The sequence below is a fragment of the Anoplopoma fimbria genome, chromosome 3 (genome assembly GCF_027596085.1).
Source record: "Anoplopoma fimbria isolate UVic2021 breed Golden Eagle Sablefish chromosome 3, Afim_UVic_2022, whole genome shotgun sequence".
In the NCBI taxonomy this organism is placed as follows: domain Eukaryota; kingdom Metazoa; phylum Chordata; class Actinopteri; order Perciformes; family Anoplopomatidae; genus Anoplopoma; species Anoplopoma fimbria.
Window position 1 is genome coordinate 11202340 of NC_072451.1, and position 26150 is coordinate 11228489.

Sequence of the window (26150 nt, forward strand, 5' to 3'; positions counted from 1 at the left end):
CGAAAGATGGGCAGCGACTCTGCTGTCCTGACGTCAGTGGGGAGTTTATTCCACCACTGAGGGGCCAGGACAGAAAAAAGTTGTGACCGGGTGGATCGGCCGCAGGGACCTCTGAGCGACGGGGCAACCAGTCGCCCCGAGGCAGCAGAGCGAAGTGGTCGGGCGGGGGTGTAGGGCTTGACCAAGGCCTGGAGATAGGTTAGTTAGGTTTGTTAACAATGAGCAGAGAGAGATCATCAGCCCTGTGGTGTACGACTGGTCATCACATAAAGACTATCTGTTATGTAAGCTCTAACACAGACTCCATTGTGTGTGTTGGGGAAGCCTGCTGCTAAGTGGTAGGAAGACTGAGCGAAGACACCATAGCCTGTACCCCACTGACACACACACATACAGCATATATACATACACACACACAATAATGTCCTGTTCATGTTCTGCATACTTAAGTTATGTGTTATTGAGATGGTGTATGTAAACACCGGACCTACCTTAAACTGTCTACAGTGTCTCCACTCATTACCAGCTGAGACAGCGACGCTGTTGTTGTTTTCACCTTGAGTCCGTGGAAAGATTTTGTCACAGCGATATCGTAAAAATTTGTGGTCACAAAATGTGTGTAGTTCAGATCAAAATGCGCCTGGCCTGATGTAAGTGTGATACCATCGCAACACAGTCTGTAGTTTAACTTTATAGAAAAGTCAATCCCCCAAATTTATATGCAGCCCCTTAAAAACAGAAGGGATTAAAGTGTTGTATATAGTTTTGGTTATCTAGAATTTTAGGCTAGAGACCATCTTGTGATGGGATCACACCAGCAGCGACGCATACAAATCGGGCCAGGGGAGTAAACTGTGGAGGGGCCAACAGCCCCTTCTCCAGTTCCCGCCCCCGTACATCCAGGGCCCTTACTCGGACCACCCCGTCTTCAAACATGGCCTTCATTCAGTTTTTTTAATCTTGATTACAAACCTGGAAAGTTATGTGACTGCATATTGCATAGTTGTGAAGCTACTGCAGGGACAATATCTGGCCACAGATTCACAAAGTGGAAACAATACCAGACAGACGCTGTCTCAGCTGCTAATCAGTGTTTTGCGAGATGTCACCTGACTTCCTCCTTTGCTCTCGTCATGATGTTCATGTGATCATCTGTGTATTTGGGACACTTCCTAAAACGATTGATTCCGATCTTTCTCTGATCTCTAAGATCTTTCCACACACACCTTTATTAATCACTTTAAAGGATAATGGGAAATAATACCGAATAAGATGCTGATGTTTACATTTCATTAGGGAAGATTTTTTTACTAAATGCATGCACGCAGGGGCATTTGTAATTCAGCTAATAAAACCATAGCTTTACACTTTCTCAACATTCAACCTTACCTTAACTAAGTCTTTTAGTGGCCTAAACAATAAGATTCAGGATCTTAACCTTGGTCTCCGATGTCAAAGTCCTGCCCTCTGTTCATCCAAACATCCACTCTGATAGCCTTCATACAATTTGATTGGAAAAAGAAAATGTTGCCAGTAAACAGTCCAAACAGAAGTTACATGTCCTTCAAAATGATTTGCAAAGCAAAGAAGCAGTATGTAATAGACCCGGTTGTGGACAAACAGAAGGTTACCACCTGCGGGAAAAACTATAATGCTGTTTCATTTGAGAATCTGATGTCCCGAGTGTGTGTGATGAAAGAATGTGATCTTGTTGTTTGACCACATGTGGAACTTTTTCATTCGCTGTGTACAATGCCTGGGAATACAGTAGTGTTTTTGCTCTTATACGACGTCCCTCCCCAAACAAATCCGACAGCTCGATAGGCATTGTATTGAAAACAATGTGTGTGTGTCCATCAGTGTGTGTCTGTGTGTGGGCATTTGCAGTTTTCTATGTGCCTGCTGTATATGTGTGTCAGTATCTACTAGCCCATGTGTTTCCATGTTTGTGTCCTGCCGGTCTTTATGTGTTCTGGAATGGTTTTGTGTGTGTGTGTGTGTGTGTGTGTGTGTGTGTGTGTGTGTGTGTGTGTGTGTGTGTGTGTGTGTGTGTGTGTGTGTGTGCAAACACACGTGTGTATTGGGGGGGTGTGTTAAATGATAAATGGTAAATGGACTGTACTTGTATAGTGCTTTTCTAGTCTTCCGACCACTCAAAGCACTTTTACATTACTAATCATTCACCCATTCACACCCATTCATACACTGATGACAGGAGCTACCATGCAAGGTGCCACCTGACCATCAGGACCCTAACTAACATTCATACACATACATACACCGCAGGAACAGCCTGCGGGAGCAATTTGGGGTTAAGTGTCTTGCCCAAGGACACATCGACATGGACTGCCAGAGCCAGGGATCGAACCGCCGATCCTCTGATTGGGGGACGACCCTGCTCTCCACTGAGCCACAGCCGCCCTTAACATATACTTCTATCACTTCGTGCTGCTCATTCAAACACAGAGAGAACAGAACAGTGGAAAGAACAGAGCAGGGAGGTGGAAGGCACATGTGTTTCCTTCAGTATTTTTGTAAACAATAACCTCATACACACACACACACACACACACACACACACACACACACACACACACACACACACACACACACACTATAAATAGTATTGGGATTATTATGTATAATACAAATCTTATTGTCTCTGTTCGGAGATTATGTATTTGGTCGTGTTTGCATGTGTGCATCTCTACGTGTGTCCACGGCTAATCTGGCACACTGCTGGACCCATCAGACTGATATGTGTTGTGCTGATTTATGACTGTATGCTCAAGGACCTCTCATGAAGAAAGTCAAATCTCACTATATATATATTTCACCAAATGCCCTGACATCGGTATTGGAACGATGTTGTTGGTGCTTTGACAAAACATTTACACAATGAGATTTCTGTTAAATAGTCATCCGTGATGTGGAAATAATGACAAAGTGGGTAAAGACAAATACCAGAACAGCTAGTTAGTTTAGTCTGGTTAGTTCAGAAAATTAATGATATATTGGCCAGCCCTAGTTGCACACTATATAAAACTTTTTTTTCTGAATATAGAGAGGGTGTCACGAGTGTACTTAGGACCCAATAGCAGTTTGACAGACACGAGGACTAGTTGGTATGAGGCTTTTATTCAGGATTGAACAAACAGAAGGAAACAGGGCACGAGCTGACTCATGCAGAGAAGTCCAGCCGGGAAAACGCCCAGCAGCCACAGGAACAGGCAGACAGACACCAGGAGATGCAGAGGCAAAACTCGAGGTCGGGGACAGAAGGCTGAGGCGTTTACCGGGGCAGAGATGAGGCAGAAGAGTCCAGGGCAGGCGAGGTCGATAACAGGAGATCAGTCCAAAGATGAGTGCTGGAGAGTCTGGCATAGTGCGGAGAACGATCTGGCCGTGAGTGTGCGTGTGTGACAGGAGCTTAAATACTGAGAGAATTGATTACAGCGCAGATGCATCTGTGTGGGCAGGTGAGTGTGTTTGAGCTGATGAGCAGGGAGTGGCTGACATGTGAGCTGGGTGAGCTGCTTAGGTGAGTGTGAGGCAGAGTGAGAGGGGAGTATGGGGCAGAACTGTGACAGAGGGTGGATAAAAAAAGGTTCTATAGACTAACATTAAAATATTGACTAACATGATATGGCATGCAATAATAACTGTAACCAATTTTTCAACAACAGTTAGAGTACCACCATATGGTATAAATACACTGGTTTAAATGAGCACATCCATGTGGACTGTCAAACCAAGTGTAACAGTAACGTAATAAGCCTGTAACGTAACCTGGTCAACGATAAACCTGTAACTTGCCTGTAGCCGACCTTAATGTGGCTCATGGGGCAGAGTGCTCGTCTCGGTTCGAACCCTGGCCTCTACAGTCCACATGCCGAGGTGTCCTTGAGCAAGACACCTAACCCCAAGTTATTCCCCGGGCGCTTCTTAGCAGCCCGCTGCTCCTCAGGGATGGGTTAAATGCAGAAGGGAAATTTCATGTATATATGTATGTATGTACATTACCAATAAAGCTGATCATTATAATTATAATTATAATGATCAACGTGGTCTTTCTCTTTTTGGTGGCAATGATGCGTGAGTGATTAAGTTACCTGACCATTTTTATAGTCACTGAAAAGCAACCACTCTATGTAACCAAGTGTGGCAAGCAAACACTCCCTCGTCTTTACTGCATATTCAGCGAACGCCATCTAATCTAGTTAGGTGTGATCACCACGGTGATGTCGCTTGCAGCATACAGTCATCTGTTGTTGAGTGCACAACATGCAACCAGAAGGTTATGTGTGATAATAAGGGAGTGAGCAACAGCTCGTCAGCTGTAAATGTGCCTTAAAAATAAAAAAATCATTGTCTGCGAGTCCCAAATCAGTCGAGTCTCAGGTCTCAAGTCCCCATCTCTGCATAGAGCTCTATTGATGTCCAAACACTATTAAAAAGTTTCTGTTGGAACAGGTTTTGTCTTAGTCTTAGTCAAACCAATACTGCCACCTAATAGTGACCTCTGAAGGCCATTGAAAATGATAAGACTACAAGTCCGACAGCGCTCCAGCCAATTAACAGAGTCAGGTGTAGAGAATTTTAGGCCAATGTGGGACAATTGCTTAACTTTGACATCTCTGTGATTTGATTTTGTGTAAAAATGATTGTGTGATTTGATTTGGTTGATTTTGGTTTCTGTCAAACAAGTCACCACAACTGTGAGTAAAGCAAACCAAATAACTTTGGAAATATCTCTATCTACAAGGCGTTCTTTAGGAAACAAGCAGAAGGAAGCCTCGACAACAGTCTCAATTAAAGAGTGTCCGTCCTCACTGGCAGACGCAGGCTCAGAGCCATTTGGACTGCTGCTTTAATGTTAGCTTAGAGACTCAACAAAATGCACTTCAGACATCTGGTCTACGAAGGTCACCTCCACACGCCGTTCACATTTGGCATTCCAAAGTGGACCTCATGTAACAATACAGACACAACAGCACATAAATACTAAAAAAAAACCTCACATGACTCAGGACTGGTTCCATGCATACAGGCTCTCTCTCTCTCACACACACACACACACACACACACACACACACACACACACACACACACACACACACACACACACACACACACACACACACACACACACACACACACACAGACAGACTGCAGCTCAGCCTCAGTCTGTTTCTCTCTCTCTCTCCGTCCCTCTCCCTCCACCTATGTGTTTTTCACACACACCACAGAGTCTGTCCGCCCTCCCTCTCTGTCTTCTGATAGGCTGTTTCTCTATAGCTAGAGCTGGAAAAAGTGACAACAGTAACACACACACGCAGTTCAGGGCTCTGCTCCCACTGTGTGTGAGCGAAACCTGGGAAAAGAGAGCGAAAGCTTGAGATTTGTTGATCTGGACGTCCGGGACAGTCTCGGTTGATGATGAGGATGGTGATGGCGATGATGAAGCTGCTGCAGGGTTGCTGCTGGATGTTGTATTGTCCTTGCTGGTTTCGTATACCATGAGATTACTGTCACTTTAATGGGATTACTGCTTTTTCCGGGAGGATTTACATTTACGCCCCTGCGTGTGTTGAAGCCAGGAGGGCCTTGAGATGAAGAGTGTCAGGCATGTTATGACACACACACACACACACACACACACACACACACACACACACACACACACACACACACACACACACACACACACACACACACACACACACACACACACACACAGCTGGCAGATAAACAAATAGCTCTGTGTCAGCTGGTTTAAGGTTTAGGTTAAAGTGGGTGTACAACTAAAATAACCTTAAACTACAATGCTAAGGGGTCAAACTCGCGTCGATGCTCATATGCTGTATGATATATCCACACACAGTCCTGTTCTCATGGGATGTGACTGGACACCACACACATGCGTCTCTCTGTCTGCCTGTCATCTTTTCCATTAGGTGATTTAGTTTATGAAGAATGTAACTTTAAATGGGTGATAATGTGATCTTAGTTTGATCTTCACACAGGCTCTACTCAGGGCTAGTGATCTACTTTAGAGTGCTTTAAAGTGGCTCTGTCAGGGATCCTTTAAATGTGAAGGGTCTTTAAAGTAAACACATAATAAGGCCAAATATTACTGAGCTCATACTATAATCTTTGTGTTTCAGTTATGTCAAGTAGGATTTTGGTGCTCAGCCTCAGGATCAGTGTGTGGAATGTGGTGCTGTGTTCTAGACCAGGGGTTCTCAACCTTCTGTAACTTAAGGCCTATTCCTGAACATTCTGAGGACCTCCTTCACAAATAAATGAGAAAAATAAACTGGGTTGTAAATATGTATGACACTGTCAGTTGTAATGACCGAAATAAATATACTGCTTCACCATCTGCCATAATGAATCCAGTTTTAATGTTCTAAGGTTCATAATTCCTATTTATAATAATTCCACTATACACTTTGGAGCTTTTACTGGCTCAGGTTTGTCTCCCTTATTTCATTTCAAAAGCGATTTTGTGTCACTGCATCTGAGGGAACGTTAGTTGCCAACAGTAAGAACTTGTTGGTCTCCATCTGATGCGTCGTGATTGGCGTGGTGGTAACTGGTGATCGCAATTATGCTTTCCTTGAAATTTTTTATTCATGTGAATTCTAAAGCACATTTATATATTAAAATAACTAGCTTTGTAAATACAAATTTGAATCTGGGTGGCAGCCAAATACTGTGTCTGTGCTATTAGAGCACTTACATGTCTGCAGGACCAGGTGTAGTACACAGGGTCCGATAGTTTAGAGTACTCCATCCTGTGGTGAATGCTGTAGCAGGCCCCCTCGTAGCTCCTTCTTCTGTCCCCCTTCAAGATCCCTGGAAACAATTTCAAAGTCTACTGCATCATTCATTCTTCTTTACATTTGGTGGTATCTGTGGAAAACGACAAATCAAGCAACCAAGAAACACCAAAGGCATATAGATATGGATATATCAATGACATGAGGGAGAATCTGACTAATCTCTCTCACAAGAGTACACACTTCTACATGGACACACCATAGAACTGCAATTACAGTCTTAATATATACCCAACCGACATGCTTAATGATCCTCTTCCAACGTGAAAATCTCGAAAGATTAGTTTTAAACTAAGTTTATGCAGCTGGCCTCACAACTTTACAGAGAATCAGTCATGTCTGTTGGACCTCAGTCAGATATCCCCAGATTCCTTGAGCTGCTTTTCAAAATCCACCTGCAGTATTACTGGTTTCAGTGGCCCTACTGCTTTTTCATTTTGAAATACTCTATTTGCTGTGTTGTGACAGAGCTGGCTATGGAGCTACCAAGCACCTTCCTCATTGACCACCATTATATCTGTTAAACTACTTTCAAAGCACCTCAAACTGCAAACAAGGTCATGCATGACACTACCCATTGGTTTACAGCAGCAAATCTCATTCAAGTTTCCATCTTTGTGTCTGGTACCCAGTTCTTGTAATCACACAGCAGTTATATGTTTCTTATGTGTATATTTATGTCACATGGTTTTTCAGCATGGGACTATAATTGTGGTTAGACTGAACAGGAGTAGCTGCCCAAAATAAAAACGAAGACACAGTTACAGTGAACTAGCTTACAGCTAATTGCAGTTCTTCTGAACATCTACATGTTTCTTCCTCATTGCTAGCCTCTAAGCTTAATCTCCCAAATCTAGATCCCACTCTCCGCTGCCTCTGTAAGGCAAGCTTCCATCTGAGTGTGTGTGCTGAGCCTTGTAGTGGTCACACACCATTTCAATCAGGAGAGACCATTCAAATGAGGAAAAGATAATTGTTTATTATTGACAGATGATATGTGATGATAAAGTCTTGACAGAGTCTTTGGCGCTTGGACTCTACGGGGAGATTTGTTATTGAGGGGTGTCTGCCCTGAGCAGAGTAAGATAAACCCCCCTTGGAGTTCAGATACTGGTGGTGGTGGCTGATGAGGCTGATAGAATGATGAGTTGATGAAGCTGATGAAGCTGATGAATCTGCGAAGATTGGGCGGAGATGGGGAGGTGGAGGGGCGCGTAACAGTAGCATGAACGTACTGAAGGTAGAGAGACAGTCGTATTTAAAAAGAGACAGCTTCAAGATGATAGGCAAACGATGTAATTGTGTCGCTGTGCTATTGGATAGAGGAGACCAGCTGATCTAAACAGCTGATATCATGATTGACAGCCCCGAACAATGACAGCGAGGAAATCATGAGTGAGCATGCGTGAGGAGAGAATGACAGATGTATGAGAAATAAACTACAAGACATGCGAGAGTTTAGTCTTCCTGACTTAACTTGCGCTAGAGCTTCATGTCTGTCCACTTTGATTCAACAATACAGGACCTCCTCCCTGCCTAGCACTGGGTGCATGGCCCTGCTGTTCCATACGTCCCAGGACTATAGATGGACTACCCAGATTCATTGCCCTTCCCCACACATTACACCCCTGGCCCGATTTGGCGTTGTGGCTGGTGTGATCTTATGACGATCTCATAAACCTAAAAACATTTGACATCCGATTGTGAGGTAAAAATCCTTAACTCGAGGTACACACACTAGTTTTTAAATAAACTTATTCTGCTGAACAAGCAGTTTAGAGCTGTGGGAAAAGCTAGTAAGGGGACTTTGAGTTAGGCATTATATTGTATGCAACGTCAACCATGAGCTGTTTGACTCAAGTTTCACATGACGTTTTTATGACATACATGTTTTTGACTTTAAACCAGCACAGCTTTCTGTTTGTCATGTGGGTCAAAATGAGATGCCAAACAGGCGGAGTATGTTTTGGTGTGAGTGATCTTCAGTGAAGCAGACTGTGGATCTGATATCCTTGGTGGGGTCAGCAGACTCAGATACTAAGAACAGAGGTACATTGATATTGCCTCCATTAAAACCCAGGCTCACTACCAGCCATTGTGCTCTCCCTCAGTCCGGCCCACATTAGCACACAACCTATAAGCATGTCTTAGTCAGCGTTAATGCATGTCTTTATTCTCAGTGATAGAGAACGTTTTGTTCTTGGGACGCAGCCTTTAGCGTTTCAGGCTGCAGTGGAACCAAAATGATCATTAAACCAGAGCAGGGTAGAGTCTGAAGAATGTCATGGTTACACACACACACACACACACACACACACACACACACACACACACACACACACACACACACACACACACACACACACACACACACACACACACACACACACACACACACACACACACACACACACACACATAGAGCCGTGTCTGAGAGTGCTTTGTTCTAGTTTCCTTTATGTACTATGAGCGCCTGGATAGTTCTAGAATAGGCTACATGTGGTGACCAAGACATATTTTTAAAATTTTGTAAATTACAAAAAAAAAGACAACAGAACTTCCTTGTCAGTTTGTTTTACTTACGATCGTATGTAGAGTGTGCACAAAAAACTGTGCACAACTGAATTTCCTGTTTGATGGGATATTTATCTGTCACCCAGCGTACCTCTATAATTTTTCCTCCCCTTCTCCCAGACTGTATGGTTAATATTCTGTGAAAACATTGACTGCTCCGGCTGCTTTTATTTCCCAGTTATACCTTATTTAGATTGTTCAACGGAGGGAGGATAACAGTCGCTCTCTGTGCATGAGTGTTGGCCTTCGCTGTCTGTCTGGAACTCATGGATGTGTTTTACTGCTTATCTGGCTTCATCTGATCAGTGTGTCTCTCCTTCCAGATGAGATCATGCAGCAGGAGATCAGGCCCCTGCTGGCTGTGGACATCATAGAGCAGCTCCATCGCCAGTTTGCCTTGCTCTCAGGTATGTACAGTATGAAAGACCCCACTGGAGGCTGTGACCTTATGTATTTAAAGGGATACCTTGTAGGGATACCTACATGATAAACACTTAAAGAATTCTAACCGGGTCAGGTGGTGAAGACAAAAAATCACATCAGCCCACACTACTTTAGACGCCACCAAACCCTGTCTTCTGTTATTGTTTTGATTTGGAGGCAAGTAGCTGCAGAAAACTAGATGTAGTAGAACTCTTTCTAAACGACTTTGGGTGATAGTCTGACTTTTTTTTCTTTTTGCTTCGTTTGTTTCTTCACTTACTATTATTAGAAGCATATGCTGACCCATGCCTGTTGGAAGTAAAATGTGGTGAACAAAGTCTTCTTCAACCATACAACAAAACCACATTTGAATGAATGAAGCTATAAACAATAAAATCTTTTTGTATCTTTTCTGTTTGATCTTCAGACAATGAAGACAGTGAGATTTAAAGGAGTACTACAGAGGTTTAGCATTGGACTTCTTTTAACTTGGGAAACTCATGAGACGGATTCAAAACCATATGTTCAAATTCCATGCAGCTGTGGCTCATGTTCTGATGTTTAGCCATGTGCAGGTGTAGCTCCCAAAACACTGGCTCCTACTTCTCAACCAATAGCATTTCTCCAAGCACAATCTCCATACCTGGTAAATGCCCATGTCTTATAAACTCCTATCTCTTACTTGTAATGTAGGATTTCTGTTAACATGTGTAGTTAACAAGTCCATGGAAAGATAACCCTGATGATATCATCACTATTCTTCACTATTTATCTTCACGATGACATGACAAAGCTTTACCAGGGATGCTTTGTCTCCTAAAAAATTATATCTGCATTCAGCAAAACTGAAATGTCAATTACGTTGCGAGGGAAACATAACATAACTATGTTTATATTTTATGTATCACATATATATCACATATATATATTGGAAGCCAAGAAGTAAGGAGGACCTTGGGTTGTATAGATGGGTCAAACAAACACAGGACTTTTACAAGGGGACTGCTGTTGGTGTCCCTCGTGAAACAGAGAGTTACTTTTACTTATTCTAATTTACATCTGTTATTAAGTAACAAAAACTTGTTTTAAGACAAACCATGATGTTTTACTAAACTTAACCAAGTACTTATGTTGCATTTTGTTTTGCTTTATTTCAAGTCACAAAGTTAATCAAATACATTCCCTTGAAACCTAATTGAATGTTCGGTTTAGTTGTATGGGAACAAAGTTTTGTGGGGTCCAGAGACACAGACTTAGTTCACAGGTTCACAGTTTTAACTGAATGACCTTCATGTATAATCTTGGTGGTGTTGTCCCCGTACATTGAGGTTAATATTGAAATGTTACCACACACCCCAGTCTCCCTACTATATAAGGTTTGTAAAGTGAAGTCACTCTCTCTTAGTGTTACTGTACTGTACTTAACTGTGCTGTACTGTACTTCACTGTACTGTACTGTACTACACTGCACTGTACTACACTTTACTTTACTGTACTGCACTGCACTTTACTTTACTGCACTGCACTGTACTTTACTGCACTGCACTGTACTTTACTTTACTTTACTGCACTGTACTGCACTGCACTGTACTTTATTGTGCTGTACTGTACTTTACTGTACTGTACTGCACTGCACTGTACTGTACTTAACTGTGCTGTACTGTACTGCACTGTACTGTACTGTGCTGTACTGCACTGTACTGTACTGTGCTGTACTGTACTGTACTGTACTGTACTGTGCTGTACTGCAAGGCACTGCACTGCACTGTACTAAAATCAGATGATGAATGAGGGGATCTAGTGGAGTGATATGTAGACATGAAAGGTTTAATCCCATATAACATGAAGGCGTGTATCTGCACTTGCTTTTGTCTGGAAAAGTATGAAATAAGACTTTCTGTGGTATTAGAGATTTTTTACATTGGGAAGCTTTGCTATTCACTGGTTGAAATTCACATGGTTTTATTCAAAAAGAGTTTATACAAGAACATTGCCTCTGTCACCCCAGCATTAACTGTGGGTGCCCTCAGACTTTCCAGATGTGTTGTGGTACAGCAGCTGGTGTGGTTCTCCAGGGATGCCTGTCATTCCTTCTCTCAGTCCTCACAGCAGCCTAAATAATCCCTCTCTCAGCAGTACTTGCCTTCAGAGTTACATAAATTTAACTGTGCAGGCCTGGTTTATTGCTTTCACCACGTGTGTGTCTATGATTGTGAATGTGTGTGAATGTGTGTGCCTTCTCAGTAGGACATGGGTTGGTATATTGGATTTTTTCTCTATATAATTGTGTCGAATATGAACTGGAACCATTCTCTTGCCAGTCACACGGTATGCCAGCAAGGTGAGGTCTATTTTCTAGGTCTGGTGTTTGATGAAAGTCGCACGTCTGGAGGTGGTGCTATTTTATTCATCCGCTAGGCCACGGTAGATCTCACTGTATCTCTGCAGAACAGAAAGCTCGTCACGGTTTCAGTCCCAAATTCCACAGGCAATGCAAAAGCCTCCATATACTGAATATACTTTAGGTAAAACTACCTTTGTGTTATGGGCAGACACAGATTTGCAAAATTGGCAGTTATTACATAGAACTATCACTATTGATACGTCTTTAAGCATATTCATCTTTATAACAGAGAGTTAGAGGATGTCTTTCTGAGAAAATTACAAAAGTTCATAGAGAAGGGAAGAGATTTCTCAAACCTGTGTTGAAATATTGTTTTGGCCACTAGAGGACAGCGCAGCAAGCTAAAAACATCCATCCATCCATTTTCCATAACCTGCTTATCCAGTTAAGGGTCGCAGGGGTGCTGGAGCCGATCTCAGCTGTCAATGGGCGAAGGCAGGCTACACCCTGGACAGGTCGCCAGTCTATCACAGGGCTGACATATAGAGACAAACAACCATTCACACTCACATCCACATCCACGGGCAATTTAGAGTCTTCAATGCACCTAAGCTGCATGTCTTTGGACTGTGGGAGGAAGCCGGAGAACCCGGAGAGAACCCACGCTGACACAGGGAGAACATGCAAACTCCACACAGAAGGTTGTCCAGCCCAGGAAATGAACCCGGGCCCCTCTTGCTGTGAGGCGACAGTGCACCACCGTGCAGCCCAGCTAAAAACATGATATTTGGAAATCTTGACCCAGTAAGTTGAAATGATTAAGGTATTAGCAAATAACTGCCAATGAACATATCCAGCAGACACAGAGCAACATTACCTTGGTTTGAGTTGTGTTTCTGGGCCACATGATAAATGTAAATCATATATAAACTCTACTTTCAGCTTTATTTGGCCAACATGTTTGGCATGTGAACAATTATTAATATAATGTCATTGATCAATACCGTTTGTCTGTTGTGTATACTCTGAAATAGACCAGTAGTCCTATGTTGGTATACTACCTGGCCCCAGGTTTTCTGTGTGTACATTAGTTTGTGGTAATATGATTAAACTTTATTTAGGGATATGAACCATCAATATGGGAAAATGAATAACGCCAAAACTAGATGTGATTAAAAGCCCAAGCTTGAGGGTGTTTGTATTAGGTTTAGACTTTCCATCTTCAGCAAGTGAATCACATGCGTGAGGTTGAAAGATGACTGAAGTGACTGTAGGTGACAGAGCGGAGAATGTGTGTGTGTCAGACATATAAGAGGAGCATTAGGTTTGTGTTACAGTTAGACACTTCTGCACTTCAAACCTGATGGTAATTACTAAAATTCCACCCATCATTAGTGTTCTTTCCACATGTAACACAGTATTCTAGTTGAGGTGCCAGATGATTTTTAGCTCAACGTTGCCATCTTGTGACTGTTTTGTAGAAGCAGAAGAGTTAGACGGGTACATTTGTGTCTTGAAAGTTCTGCAGGGTTTACCCTGTCTTAGTTACTGTATTCAACTTCTGTGTCTTAAAGGGGAAACATTATTACATGTTTTTTCCATGGCCTGGGAAAGTTCAATCAATGTTTGTGAACATGAACTACATCTTCTCAAAGCCAGAACCCAGAGAAGTCAGAGACCGATGTCTGTTTTCTTGAGCTTCATTCTGTTGGAGTGGTCTCAGCTCTGAAAGTGAAAATGTGACCATGCACTCCGAACATTCCCCTGGATGCTCTCAGTGTCATTTAGAACATCAAGTACAAACTGTTCTTTCCCTGTACTCCACTGTCGCGCTGGCAGGACACAGTTAATACAAACTCATGCTGTGCAAACCTTGTTCAAACCTCGCATAGATTTATTCTAATTTTAAACAAGGCCATGGATTATAGTCAAAAAGAACTTCATGATAAAGTGATAAACTAAATGTAAATACAACAAGACATCTCGTATAAACATATAACTTCATATAGCTTCGATGTAGAGCAGGTGGAAGCTTATACTGAATATACTCTATACTGTGGTATACTGTCAGAAAGCGTCAGACCTACGGGAGAGTTTATGCTTGAAGGATTAATATTGAATGCTATGTGTGGTGTTTTTGTGTTGCAGGAGGGCGAGGGAAAGATGGCGCCCCCATCATCGTCTTCCCAGAGTTCTCAGGCTTCAGCGAAGTGCCCGAGGAAGACTTCCTCAATGTTGTTACTTACTTGACCAGCATACCCAGGTACACACACTCATAAACGCTTACACTCATAACCTAGTTTTCATGGTGATTATCCTCACATAATCAGACTCTTACTCTCACTCTATGCTCATCGGACACCATGAAAGAGCTTAGGCAACCCCTCCATTTACCCTCTCAGACATGCTGATGACTGAACATGGCAGCTCAGGATGTAATGATTTCTATTCAATATGCGCCGGTGGGGTCATTCCTCGTCATCTCATTACAGTTCAACAGAAGGATCTATGTCATTGAATTGGTATTATTAGCGGTTATTAGCCCCATAGATGTGGGTTAGAGGAGGTTAGGTCAAACAAACGCAGGACTTTTAACCAGGAGATCTATGTTTGTGTTCCGTGTGAAACCAAAAGTCAGCATTGGCTTATTTCACTTTACTTTTGTGATGTAACATTCCTAGTTCACTACCTCCACGTATGTAACAAATAGAGTTTATACGTATGTTAGCTAACAAATAGAGTTTAAACATATGTTACCTAACAATCATAGTAAATCCAACCCGAACCCCTATCTTTTTATAAACCTAACCAAGTGCTTTTGTTGCCCAAACCTAAAGTTGTTTTGTTTCAATTTACACTCTTAAGTCACACTTTTACAACGTGGTAGGAGCAGTTTAGTTAGTCCCATCTGAAGCTTTACAATGGTATTGATGACTGCTGGTAAGGCCCATTCAATCGGCTGATATCACTCTAAATGGGTGCATCCAGGCCCATGGGCAAAAATGAGCTGCTGGGCCTCTAGTAAGCGCCACTTTTTTCCCCACTCTCTCTGTAATGTGTAGTTTTTGTATTCTGAAAATCTACCTGACCTCAGAAATCTGTGTGATACTCAACAATTTAAGCACAACAATTTAGCAATGCTCTGCATTTCAACACAAAACTGAAATATAGAAAGGATTATAACTTTTCCTGAAATGAACACATATTGGTGTATTCCTTAAAATGTGCAAGATGTGTTTGTTCTTCAGTGGAGCTCTGCCCAAATTACGTCCGTTTTAGAGAGTATGTCTGGCAAAGCTTACTCAGAAACTCACATGCACAAAGCAGCAGCCCATTCACATGTCTTCTTACCTCCTGTCTCCAGCCTGGATGCTGCCAGTATCGGCTTCATCATCATCATCGACCGGAGGAAGGACAAATGGAGCTCAGTGAAGGCCTCTCTATCCAGGATCGCTGTAAGTTATGAATATATATATATATATAAATATATATGTAGATATAATGAATAAAGATATTAGATATATAGAGACTGAGCTGGTTATGGTTGGACAGAGAGGCTGACTGGACTGGTTATAGTGGGAAAAAGACACTAAGCGGACTGGTTATAGTGGGAGAGAGACCCTAAGTGGACTGGTTATAGTGGGAGAGAGACACTAAGTGGACTGGTTATAGTGGGAAGGAGAGATGGAGTGGACTGGTTGTAGTGGGACAAAGAGACTTGGGGGACTGGTTAAGGTGCATATGTCTGCTGTTTTGCAATGTCTAAGGCCAAGCATGCAGATACCACAACATGTCATCAAGAGGACACATAGTTATAAAATGAGTTGCTGTGATAATATACGTGCATCTGTGGTTGTGAAATAGAAGTTAATCTTGAGCTAAGAGGTCAGTTTACTCTCAGTTCATGTAACTTGAATGAAAAATAACAAACTGTCTCTGTCACCGTGGTTACTAAACATGTCATACAACCACAGCGTCACCTGTTCTTTGGACATTTGTTGCATGTCATACCCCTCTCTCTCCCTGTTTCCAGTCTGCCACGCCCCTCGTCATCTGTCCAGTGAATGCAAAAAATTCCAAAAAAATCTAAAACCACTGAATAAATTAAATGATGTGATGTCTCAGAGATGTATAGTAAATCCACATGTGGTTTTGTCACCTAGGGGGCGTTTCCAGGAAACCTGCAGCTGGTGTTAGTGCTGCGGCCGTCCAGGTTCTTCCAGAGGGCGATAGCAGACATTGGGATCAAGCTTCACAAGGATGACTTTAAAATGAAGGTACCGGTAAGCATGCTTCAGTAACCAGCCAGATAAACTGGAAACATGTGACGTTTTAAACTGAATGCACAAAGAAGAAATTATACAAGAAATACAATATTTTTATGATTTTTATACTCCAACTCAAATGGATTAGGCACCCTCATCAAACATTCAGATTATGATACCCAACCTGCACTGAAAACTCGTGTTCAGCACAATAGAGTGTAGCTGTGGAATTTAAGTTCAGATAACATCCAGACCTGTATGTAGCTGCTGCTTGTATTTGTTTTTTTTCCAGGACTACACGTTGAACAGCTACAGTGTTTATAATGTTTTGACATCACATCTTTATACTCAGCATCAAGAAGTTCCACCGGGTGTGAATCCAAAGTCGAGTCCTCCGATAAGTCCATCAACAAATACTTCAATCCCTATCAATAGGGACCTGTCAAGACCCTGTCAATAAACCATATTGTTCGATTAAATCCTCATGTGAGCACATGATACAACGGTAGTTTTCACAAAAAAAGGCTCACCATCATTCAATAAATCCATGATGTACTGCCTAGGAATCGTCTCAATGAACAAGATATTAAACGTATTATTATTTTATTGTTTTTTTAGTATCATTTAAATGTCAAATGTATTACATTAAAACAGGTACTCCAGTGATTTGGAATCCACTATGTTAAAGATGGGGGACTCAGAAGAGACAGATTTAAAAATAAATGTCAAAATTGATTGATTTCAGTTCCTCGTATGAGACTCCAAAAAACGCTGCATCCCACTCTTCCCATAATGCAACTCACTAGTGCTTCTTGTTAAACTTTGTTGTGCAAGCTCAGATCTACCTGTGGACACCATCAAATTTATTTTATCAGACTTTAAAGTGCTCCATCTACAGCCACAGAAGACTTTCTAGAACTGTTTTCAGTTCTGTGTTGAACTATTTGCAGATTGTGATGCTGAACTCCCTGTCGGACCTGCATGGCTACGTGGATAAAGGCCAGCTGACCCGGGAGCTAGGAGGAAACCTGGAGTACTGTCACAGTCAGTGGATACACCACCGAACGGTGAGTCAACAAACAGGGACTTGGCGAGTTTCCAAAAGTGAAGTTGCATTCTAGGACACTGCAGGCTCACTTGTGGAATGTTTCTCCCCAGGCCATAGAGAACTTTGCCATGACCGTGAAAACCACAGCCCAGATGTTACAGAAGTTTGGGACGGACCTGGCAGAGACGGAGCTGCCCAACGACGTCCAGTGCACCAAAGACCTGCTCACAGCACACACCGACAAACACAGCAACCTCAAGGTGATTTAGTACATTTAACACACCAACACATACCAGCAGGGACAATGCATGGATGCCAGCAACAAAACGTTTCAAGCTGGTTGGGGTGAAACTGATATGTATCCGTGGAGATTCAGCAGCCAACAATAAGAATAATAAATTCAATGCTATTAATATGTGTCATGAGAGTGTGTCATTGAGAGTTACATTAGTGCCTGGTCACTACAAAGGAGCGAGATTCATTTGCGTATCCTCATGAAATTGGTGGCGGTGGAAGCTTGGCGGCCTTGCGATTACTTGGGGCTTTCGCATTGGCTAACGTTGGTTGTGGCTAAGTTAGTTTGAGGCAAAATGGATAGGAAGAGGAAAGCTTTTTTCATGTTGCTTCTCATTTGGCAGAGTAGGGTCATAGAAAGTGTCTTAAAAAGGTAAAAATAATAGCCTTCGAATATGTTGGACTCTCCATTGCCTCAAAGGTCAGCATGGGCGAGATGGTTTGCATTTGTTCAATGGCTGCAATTTGTCAGTCAATGTTTATCAAAGTTGAATTCTGCGCAAAATCACGGTGTAAATGTACCTTATCCCTGTGAGCAAATCCACAGGTCACAGCCATTCCACTGACTATGATCTGCATATCCGCTGTTGTAAATACCTATGTTGAATACACTTATTGTAAGTCGCTTTGGATAAAAGCGTCTACTAAATGACTGTAATGTAATGTAATAATGTAAATGCTGATGCGACCAGGAGTTGTATGAGGGGACATTAAATGTCTTTCATGTGATTAGCACAATAAAAAAAAAAAGCTTTTCCCGCTATCTTAAGCTGCAAATTAAATACAGTACAGCATCGTAGCTTTGGGAGACTCTGTAGGGGCCACCACAACATGTATCAGAAGGGTCAGGTGACTGACGGGGTAGCTAAACTAGCACTGGGGCTAGCAAGTGCCTCCACTGGATAGGATTGCCTTTTAACTCCTGTTCACACATCCAAAGTGGCAAGCTCTCTTTTTACCCGCCTCAAATGTTATCAGCTGACTACCCTTACCGTAACCTGTTCCTAAACCTAATCTTACCCCAACATCAAACCAAGTCTTTACCATAACATGTAATAATTTACATCATTGGGCCATGCAGCTTGTCCCCAAAAGATAGGCAAATCCCCACAATGTGATGTGTTCATGTCCACACAAGATGGGTCAAACACGCCCAGACACACAGTCTTTGTGTTACTTTTCAGTATTGATGTTCTTTTCCATGTTTCTTTGTCTCTAAACCAGGATGAACTGAAGCTAGCTTTGAAGCAGGGCACCACTTTGCTAGGTTGCATCAAGGAGCAGGCAGCCAAGTCAGAGAACCACAAACTCAACCCAGATGAGACGGAGAACCAAACCACTGTGGAGAGGTGACAAAGCTTTTCTACTTTATTATATAATGCATCTCGGTCTAGATTATGTTAATGTAGTCCTACAGTGACTCTCACTGTGTTTGTAATGAAGTTCCTGTTGTGTGTTTCAGGCTCCTAGCCCAGCTGGATGAGACGGAGAACGCCTTTGAACAGTTCTGGTGTAAACACCATCTGAAACTGGAGCAGTGCCTGCAGCTACGTCACTTTGAACAGGACTTCAGAGAGGTATATCTGTAGATCTCTTTGTCTCCGTCTGCCTGGCTGCCTCCGGCCTGCAGTCTCCTGTTCTTACAGCTTCAGAGGACTTCAGCTGTAAAGTCATACTTTGAAAAACACGCTAAACCCTCGTGCCTCACTTTTGAGTCACTCTGATGTCCGTAGAGCACAAAAATGTCTGTGTCAAAAAAGTGCCATAAAATTATATATTAAGATTATTTTCCACCTCTATCGAGTTCATTTTTTTTCCAGTGAATCCACCCATCATTATCTTAACTACCAAATTATCTACCTACCATTGTTTTACATTATTCCAGGAAAGTGGCATTATGTTAAAAAAAGAAAATATTTATTTTCTATATACTAAATGCTAGGAGGATGTTTTTTTTCACATTCTAGGATGTCAATGATTAGCAACAACAATGATTTTGAGGGATTTAAATTGTTTTGTGCTGTGTGATATAAAAACAACAACTCTGATTTAGAGGACAAAAATGTCCTTCTAAAACTACTGTAAAATACTGTATATTCCTTTTTTATGGGGAACAGCAAAAAACAAGATGGCGATAGCCTAAATACAGAAGGCGAGGTCTCAAAACAATAGTCCGCAAACCAATAGATGACATCACTGTGACCATGTTCGCTTAGTCACAGTGATGTCATCCATTGCATATTTGCTCCATAGCACTACATGAGAATATGGCTCAATCTTTTGAAAAATAGTCAAAACTACAAATTTGAAGCCAGAGCTCTAGATTGAAAGCCTGATGTAATGGTAGTGTTATCAAAAATTTTGGTTGTAATAGGTTTCAGTTGGAACAATTCTATTTTGGCCAGACAGTTTGTTATAGACTTACAGGAGCTAAGCTCTGTAAACTCCAATATTGGACTAAAAGAACTCCCACCGCTGCCACATATCACTTACTGACAAAAGGCGATTGTTGTATGCCTTATGTATTGACACAGGCATTGTGATCTAAAAATGAAAAAACCAAATAGGTCCCTAGTGCTGCATAAGAGGTAAGAAAACTGCTGTGCAGAGTAAGTTTGGAACTTGTTAATACAAACTATTTCATGTCCTGACAGACACCTCATGCTCTAATAATCTGTGTCTTAAATTACATTTCTAGCATTGGATCATTTAAAGCTATGTCTGTATAGGAGAAAAACAATATTATAACAGTGTGATTAAGTGGGTGACATAATGTCTGTCTCTGCCTCTGCTTCTATCCCCTCTGCGGTTCTCCAGGTCAAAGTGTCTCTAGACAGTTTGATGGACATTCTAACCAGCCTATCAGATATCGGGGATTGTGTGGCCAGAGTTGAACACCTGCTAAAGGAACTTAAAACACTGGAGGAGAAGGCTCTGGTAAATATCTCTCTCTCTCTCTCACACACACACACACACACACACACACACACACACACACACACACACACACACACACACACACACACACACACACACACACACACACACACACACACACTACTTAAGGTCATTTCAAGCAGTCAAAACCAAACATATACACTACTTCACCCTTTATAAAGGCTGTATGATTTGTAACTAATTACTTTATTCTTAGTAATTAAATCATGTATTAATGCTTTATTAATCACATTCAAGTGATTTATAAAGAACAACTGATAAGTACAAGTCTCAGCATCCTTATTTTTTAGCTCTTTCGGTCATCAGGAAAATCCTCCAATGTACCAAAATGAATTCATAAAAAAACAAATAGACATTCATAATGCCATAACCATGTATTAATCACCTTTTAACAACTCTAATTACATATCACTTACTGACAAAAGCATTTGTAAATTATTTAATAATTAATAAAGCCAGCAATTACAACTTCAAAAGCCTCTATGTAGAGTGTTTTTTTAGAAAGTGGTGCCCCACATCATTTATTAATTTATGTTTATAAATTAATGCCATCATCTCCAACAAAGTATTTTAAACAAGCATAACGATGCTTTTGGAGGCGATTGTTGCTTCTTTGTCCCTCTTCACCTTAGTTCACTGCCATGCCTTTTATTTTGGATTTGGATTTTGTGGTTCCAGTAACAGCAAAGGCCATAGCAAACATAAAACAAACAGGGAGGTCCAATGAGTTCCTTATCCTTGTGTAAATCCCAAACAGTCAAGACTGCACTGACTTCATGACATTCAATTATTAGAAAATGTTAGAATCACATACTGTACTGTAGACTTAGGACAGAAACATTGTCTCATGGAAATCAAATAGAAAAAAGGAAACTCAATCAACCTTCATTACCAAGCAATACTCTAATCATTACATAACAGCTAAGAACCAGCTCAGTCATGACAGCTGCTTCATAAAGGCTCTTAAACCTTTACCAGAAAGAAATCCCAAATTTGTATTTTGTAAATCTTTGTAAATAACAGCAAAGTATCAGCACCCATCTTCGTGTGTTCACCTTGGTAGACACCGCTGACTGTGTACACCCTGAAGATTTGTTTGCACAACTTAAAACGCCATGATATATTCTGAATTGTTTTTCTTCCAGCCCACACTAGAAAAGGCCCAGCTCCACGCACTGCACGGTGACCAGCTGATCCAGAGCAACCACTACGCCGTGGACTCTATTCGACCCAAATGTGTGGAGCTCCGGCGGGTCTGTGACAACTTCAGCAACGAGTCCAAGAAAAAGACGGATGTCTTGTCCAAATCCCTTCAGATACACATGGGCATTGATAAGGTGAGTTGGTGATATGACTCAAACACATTTACAGATGTTACGTCAGGAAAGACAAAGTTAGTTGTTTTATTGTCTTAATGTGCTCATTAATTTGTGTAATGGCCTTGACATTTACTAATTTGCACAAAGTACAAATGAAGCCCATAGGGATGTCAAACAAATTCAAAATGTTTCATGGCAAAACCTCCAATATTCATTAATATTAAGTATGGTGGACTGCATAGTTGTTTTAGACTCTTGTTAACCAAACATGTCAACTCTAGAGCATTTTAAAGTCCAAGAGTCAATACTCCTGAATTAAGGTGGTGGTTTAGCAGCAATCTAACAACAACATTAATTACACTTATACAACCACATTAACATCGAATCATATATATATATATATTTTTTTTTTTTAAAGGGCCGATGGCGTGACAACAAAGCTTCATTCGAAAACCTCAATAAAAGCTTCAAATGACTATATATTATAAATATATAAATAAATATAAAGGATGAGGAGGAAAGGGCGTTCATTTCACATATTTTAATTCATATGTTTGATGCATCAGTAAATTCATGTTTTTAAATATTGTTGTCTATTAAAGTGTTTTTATGAATGGGGATTTAATATGAGATTCATTCATTTAAAAGGTGTTAGTTTACGTTAAGACAGCAGGCCGGGCTTAAAGCATACAACAAGGTTTATGAGAGCAGTGAGACTGACCAAAGAGTAAAGTTGCAGACCATAAAAGAATGTGGGTGTTGACAAGAGCATGTGCATCCCTCTCTGGTCTCCCAGCAGCTGGAGAGAATTAGATCTAAACAGATATACTGATATGTTTGCCTGTGTAATTCAATTAAATTCAATTCAATTCAGTTTATTTCGTATAGCCCAGAATCACAAATTACAAATTTGCCTCAGAGGGCTTTACAATCTGTACACATGCGACATCCTCTGTCCCGGAACCCTCACATCGGCACAAACTCCCCTAAAGAAAACCTTTAACAGGGAGAAAAAAGGAAGAAACCTATGGGTGAGCGACAGAGGAGGGACCCCCTATCCCTGGATGGACAGAATACAATAGATGTCATGTGTACAGAATGAACAGCATAACAGAGATACAACACATTCAATGTATATGACATAAATTATGTAAGAAACAGGTGGGGTGGCAGACTCTTTCTGAATGTGCCACCTTGTTGCTGTGGTTACATTCAAACACTAATAAGCCATGCAAACAGTGTCAGGGACGCACAAATTGTTTTGCCTTTGTTGATCACCTGAATTTCCGTATGCTGTTCTTTACCGTATGTGGTTCCAGTAACAAATGTGTGCCTACACCGCCTTCACATCGGCCAGCATTTGAATGTTTAATATCCTGTTGCACACAACTTGCAGGAACTTGGCCTGCAATGCAAAAAAGGATGACAATTAATTTTAAAACAAAACTGCATCAACACAAAGATCCTTTGACTACAGCACTGAAGCAGTTCGTTGAGATTTCAAGACATACACCTTATTGCAATTCACAACATTCCCACACTGAAATAAATAGTTAAACACCGATAGAATAAACCAAAATAGAACATAGACGGTTCTATTTTGGTAGAAGGGCCAACGTGGGACAGGTGAAACTAGTCAATTAGATAATCAAAAGCAGACAATCAAAATCACAAGGAGGGAAGTTATCTGAGAGGAGAAATGTCGTGCAAACCACAGCCATCTGTAAATGACAAACATTTTCTGGATTTTCTTCTCTGTTGTCTGCTGATTACATCTCACTCTTTTTCCTAAAGATGGTCTACTGTAGGAGGGCTTTCTGCTTCCTCTTCATTTTAACAGTGATTTGTTTTCATCTCGAACGTTGTGCATTCACTGTCATAAAGTGCAGATACCGCCAACACATAAGAATTTCTGAACTACTCGTTGAAAACATTAGGCCTGGATACGTAGGAAATTCTGGTTTCATTTTCAATATTGTTCGTGTGGACTCACTTTTAGTTTGATCGCCAATAAATGGTTTAGATAATCTGGATTAATTGTTGGCTTGTTTATAACATGTTTTTGTTGTTAAGATTGTTCATGTGTTACCAATCTCAGCAGATACTTTGGTAAGCACAGTGTCCACATGACTGATAGAAATAGAAAGGCCAACACTACAAATATATGACCCAAGACAAAGTACTCCAAGGCTGTGTTGCTCTAAATGTAATCTTTATAAACAGATTTTGCAAATTAATTCAGACTCTGTAGGCAACAGGAAGAGCGTTCTGACTTCTGTTTATAGTCCATTAGTAGTTTGAGTAGTACTGACCAATCAAGTTTGAGTTGGCTTTGATTGAAGGCAGGTAAACAGTCCGTATGGAAAGTTAAAAAGGTGGGTCCCATTGGCCAAAATGCATTCTGGGAACCCATCAGATTTTGTCTGCCAATGATTAAGATTGTGAACAAACCATTTCGGACACATTGTCTCTCAACTCCAACTTCAATCTCGTATCTCAAGTTGCTAATCGGACTGTAAACAATGAGCAACTCATGAAAAAGGAAGTCATGGCTCAGATGTCCACTGACTACACCTGAACCCTGCCCCGAGAGGCTTATCCATCGTCATACTTGATTTGCACACTGGCAAACCAAATGGCAATTGGGCATAACTGAATGACCTCTGTTAAAGGAATGTCCATAAACTGAACGTTTTTTCTACTTTGGATTGTGGTGATGTGATGGAGGTGGTGAAGAGTAGCGTATTGTCTTTGTATTTTACCCCCAACTTTTTACTCCTCATACTCTGCGTGTAGATGTTCCTCATGTAGATGCATGAAGAAGTAATGGCATGTCACTGATGGTCCTAACTGACCCCAGTGGCATCTGAACAACAGGACCCTCAAACTGGGCACCACATGGGGAGGGTTGGTGTGGGCTCTATTTAAATCTTTCCCTGTTTGGATTCCTGCTGTGTACAGGTCAACCAGTGGTGTGAGTCTGGCATCTACCTTCTGGCCTCCCAGGCTGTGGATAAGTGTCAGTCACAGGAAGGGGCGGAGTCCGCTCTGACTGACATTGAACGCTTCCTGGAGTCTGCAGAAAAGAACCAACTGACTGAACTGAGGAACCTCCACAACCAGTACGAGGTTGTCCTGTCCGATGACATCAAGGTGAGGGCACCGAAACAACAGTTTGCAGTATGACTGGATATCCTGTTGCAAAAGTAATGATGGAGCAGAATTGATAGAGATGCTTTCTGCCTGCAGGCCAATGTCCTGAAGGCACTGAAGCGCCTGGAGGACGTCCAGGAGATGTTTCAGAAGCGGCATGTCAGTCTGAAGAGGCTGTCAGCTAAACAGACAAGGCCCGTCCAGCCAGTTGCTCCGCGGCCCGAGTCCTCTCCCAAACGGCCGCCACTGAAGAACCCCCCCAGAACTACAGGCCCCCAGCAGCGTGAGTTGGATGTTGCTATAATAAGCTAATTTGTTGAGTACAGACTCAAACTGTTTAAGCTGGTTGACACCTTGAACTGCAAACTCAAACAGTTGAAAGCCTTTTTTATTGCCATAACTTGAACAAATTTTAGTGACCCAAGCTCTTACTTGTTACTTGTGCTGTGTCCTCTTAATTCATTGTAGCTCTGGCTCGCAGAGTGTCAGATAACTCTAACAGTGGCAAGCAGCCGGCCGAAGCTGATCCCAGCAAGAAGAGGAACATACGCAAGGCCAAAGGAGGCATCAAGGTACCCTCCTCTCACTGCAACATAAAGTCCTTTCAACAACTAACTTTAATGATTTGTAAAGTTCTGTATCTCAGTAAAGTAAGAGACAACAACTGACTTTGACACCGAGCAGGGTATTGTCCTACAATTATTGATTCCAGTGCCAATCCTGATTTTTAACAGTACTCTTTCATACGTTTTTACTCTGTTAGGGATGATACCACTAACTTCATCATCACCGCTTAACAGTCCCTTTTAAAAACTGTGCAAAAAACAAGAATCTGAACTGAATTGTGACAGTATACACTGCAGGTATTACTGGCTGGTTGGTCCTTGAAAGTGTACAAGAAATGCCCGATCTTCAAGATGGATAAAC

The 26150-nt window shown here is 41.6% G+C and overlaps 1 protein-coding gene across 1 annotated transcript in view; it reads left to right on the plus strand.

Moving 5' to 3' along the window:
- The window catches only part of mcf2l2 (MCF.2 cell line derived transforming sequence-like 2), a 121906-nt gene that overhangs the window by 26180 nt on the left and 69576 nt on the right, over nt 1–26150 (plus strand). The window contains exons 2-14 of the mRNA XM_054625502.1: nt 9743–9826; nt 14335–14449; nt 15551–15641; nt 16350–16469; nt 17402–17518; nt 17610–17759; nt 19018–19142; nt 19256–19370; nt 20611–20730; nt 21897–22088; nt 25032–25223; nt 25320–25506; nt 25692–25795. Coding sequence (XP_054481477.1) covers nt 9743–9826; nt 14335–14449; nt 15551–15641; nt 16350–16469; nt 17402–17518; nt 17610–17759; nt 19018–19142; nt 19256–19370; nt 20611–20730; nt 21897–22088; nt 25032–25223; nt 25320–25506; nt 25692–25795 — 1712 coding nt within the window. The remainder of the gene's footprint in view (nt 1–9742; nt 9827–14334; nt 14450–15550; nt 15642–16349; nt 16470–17401; nt 17519–17609; nt 17760–19017; nt 19143–19255; nt 19371–20610; nt 20731–21896; nt 22089–25031; nt 25224–25319; nt 25507–25691; nt 25796–26150) is intronic.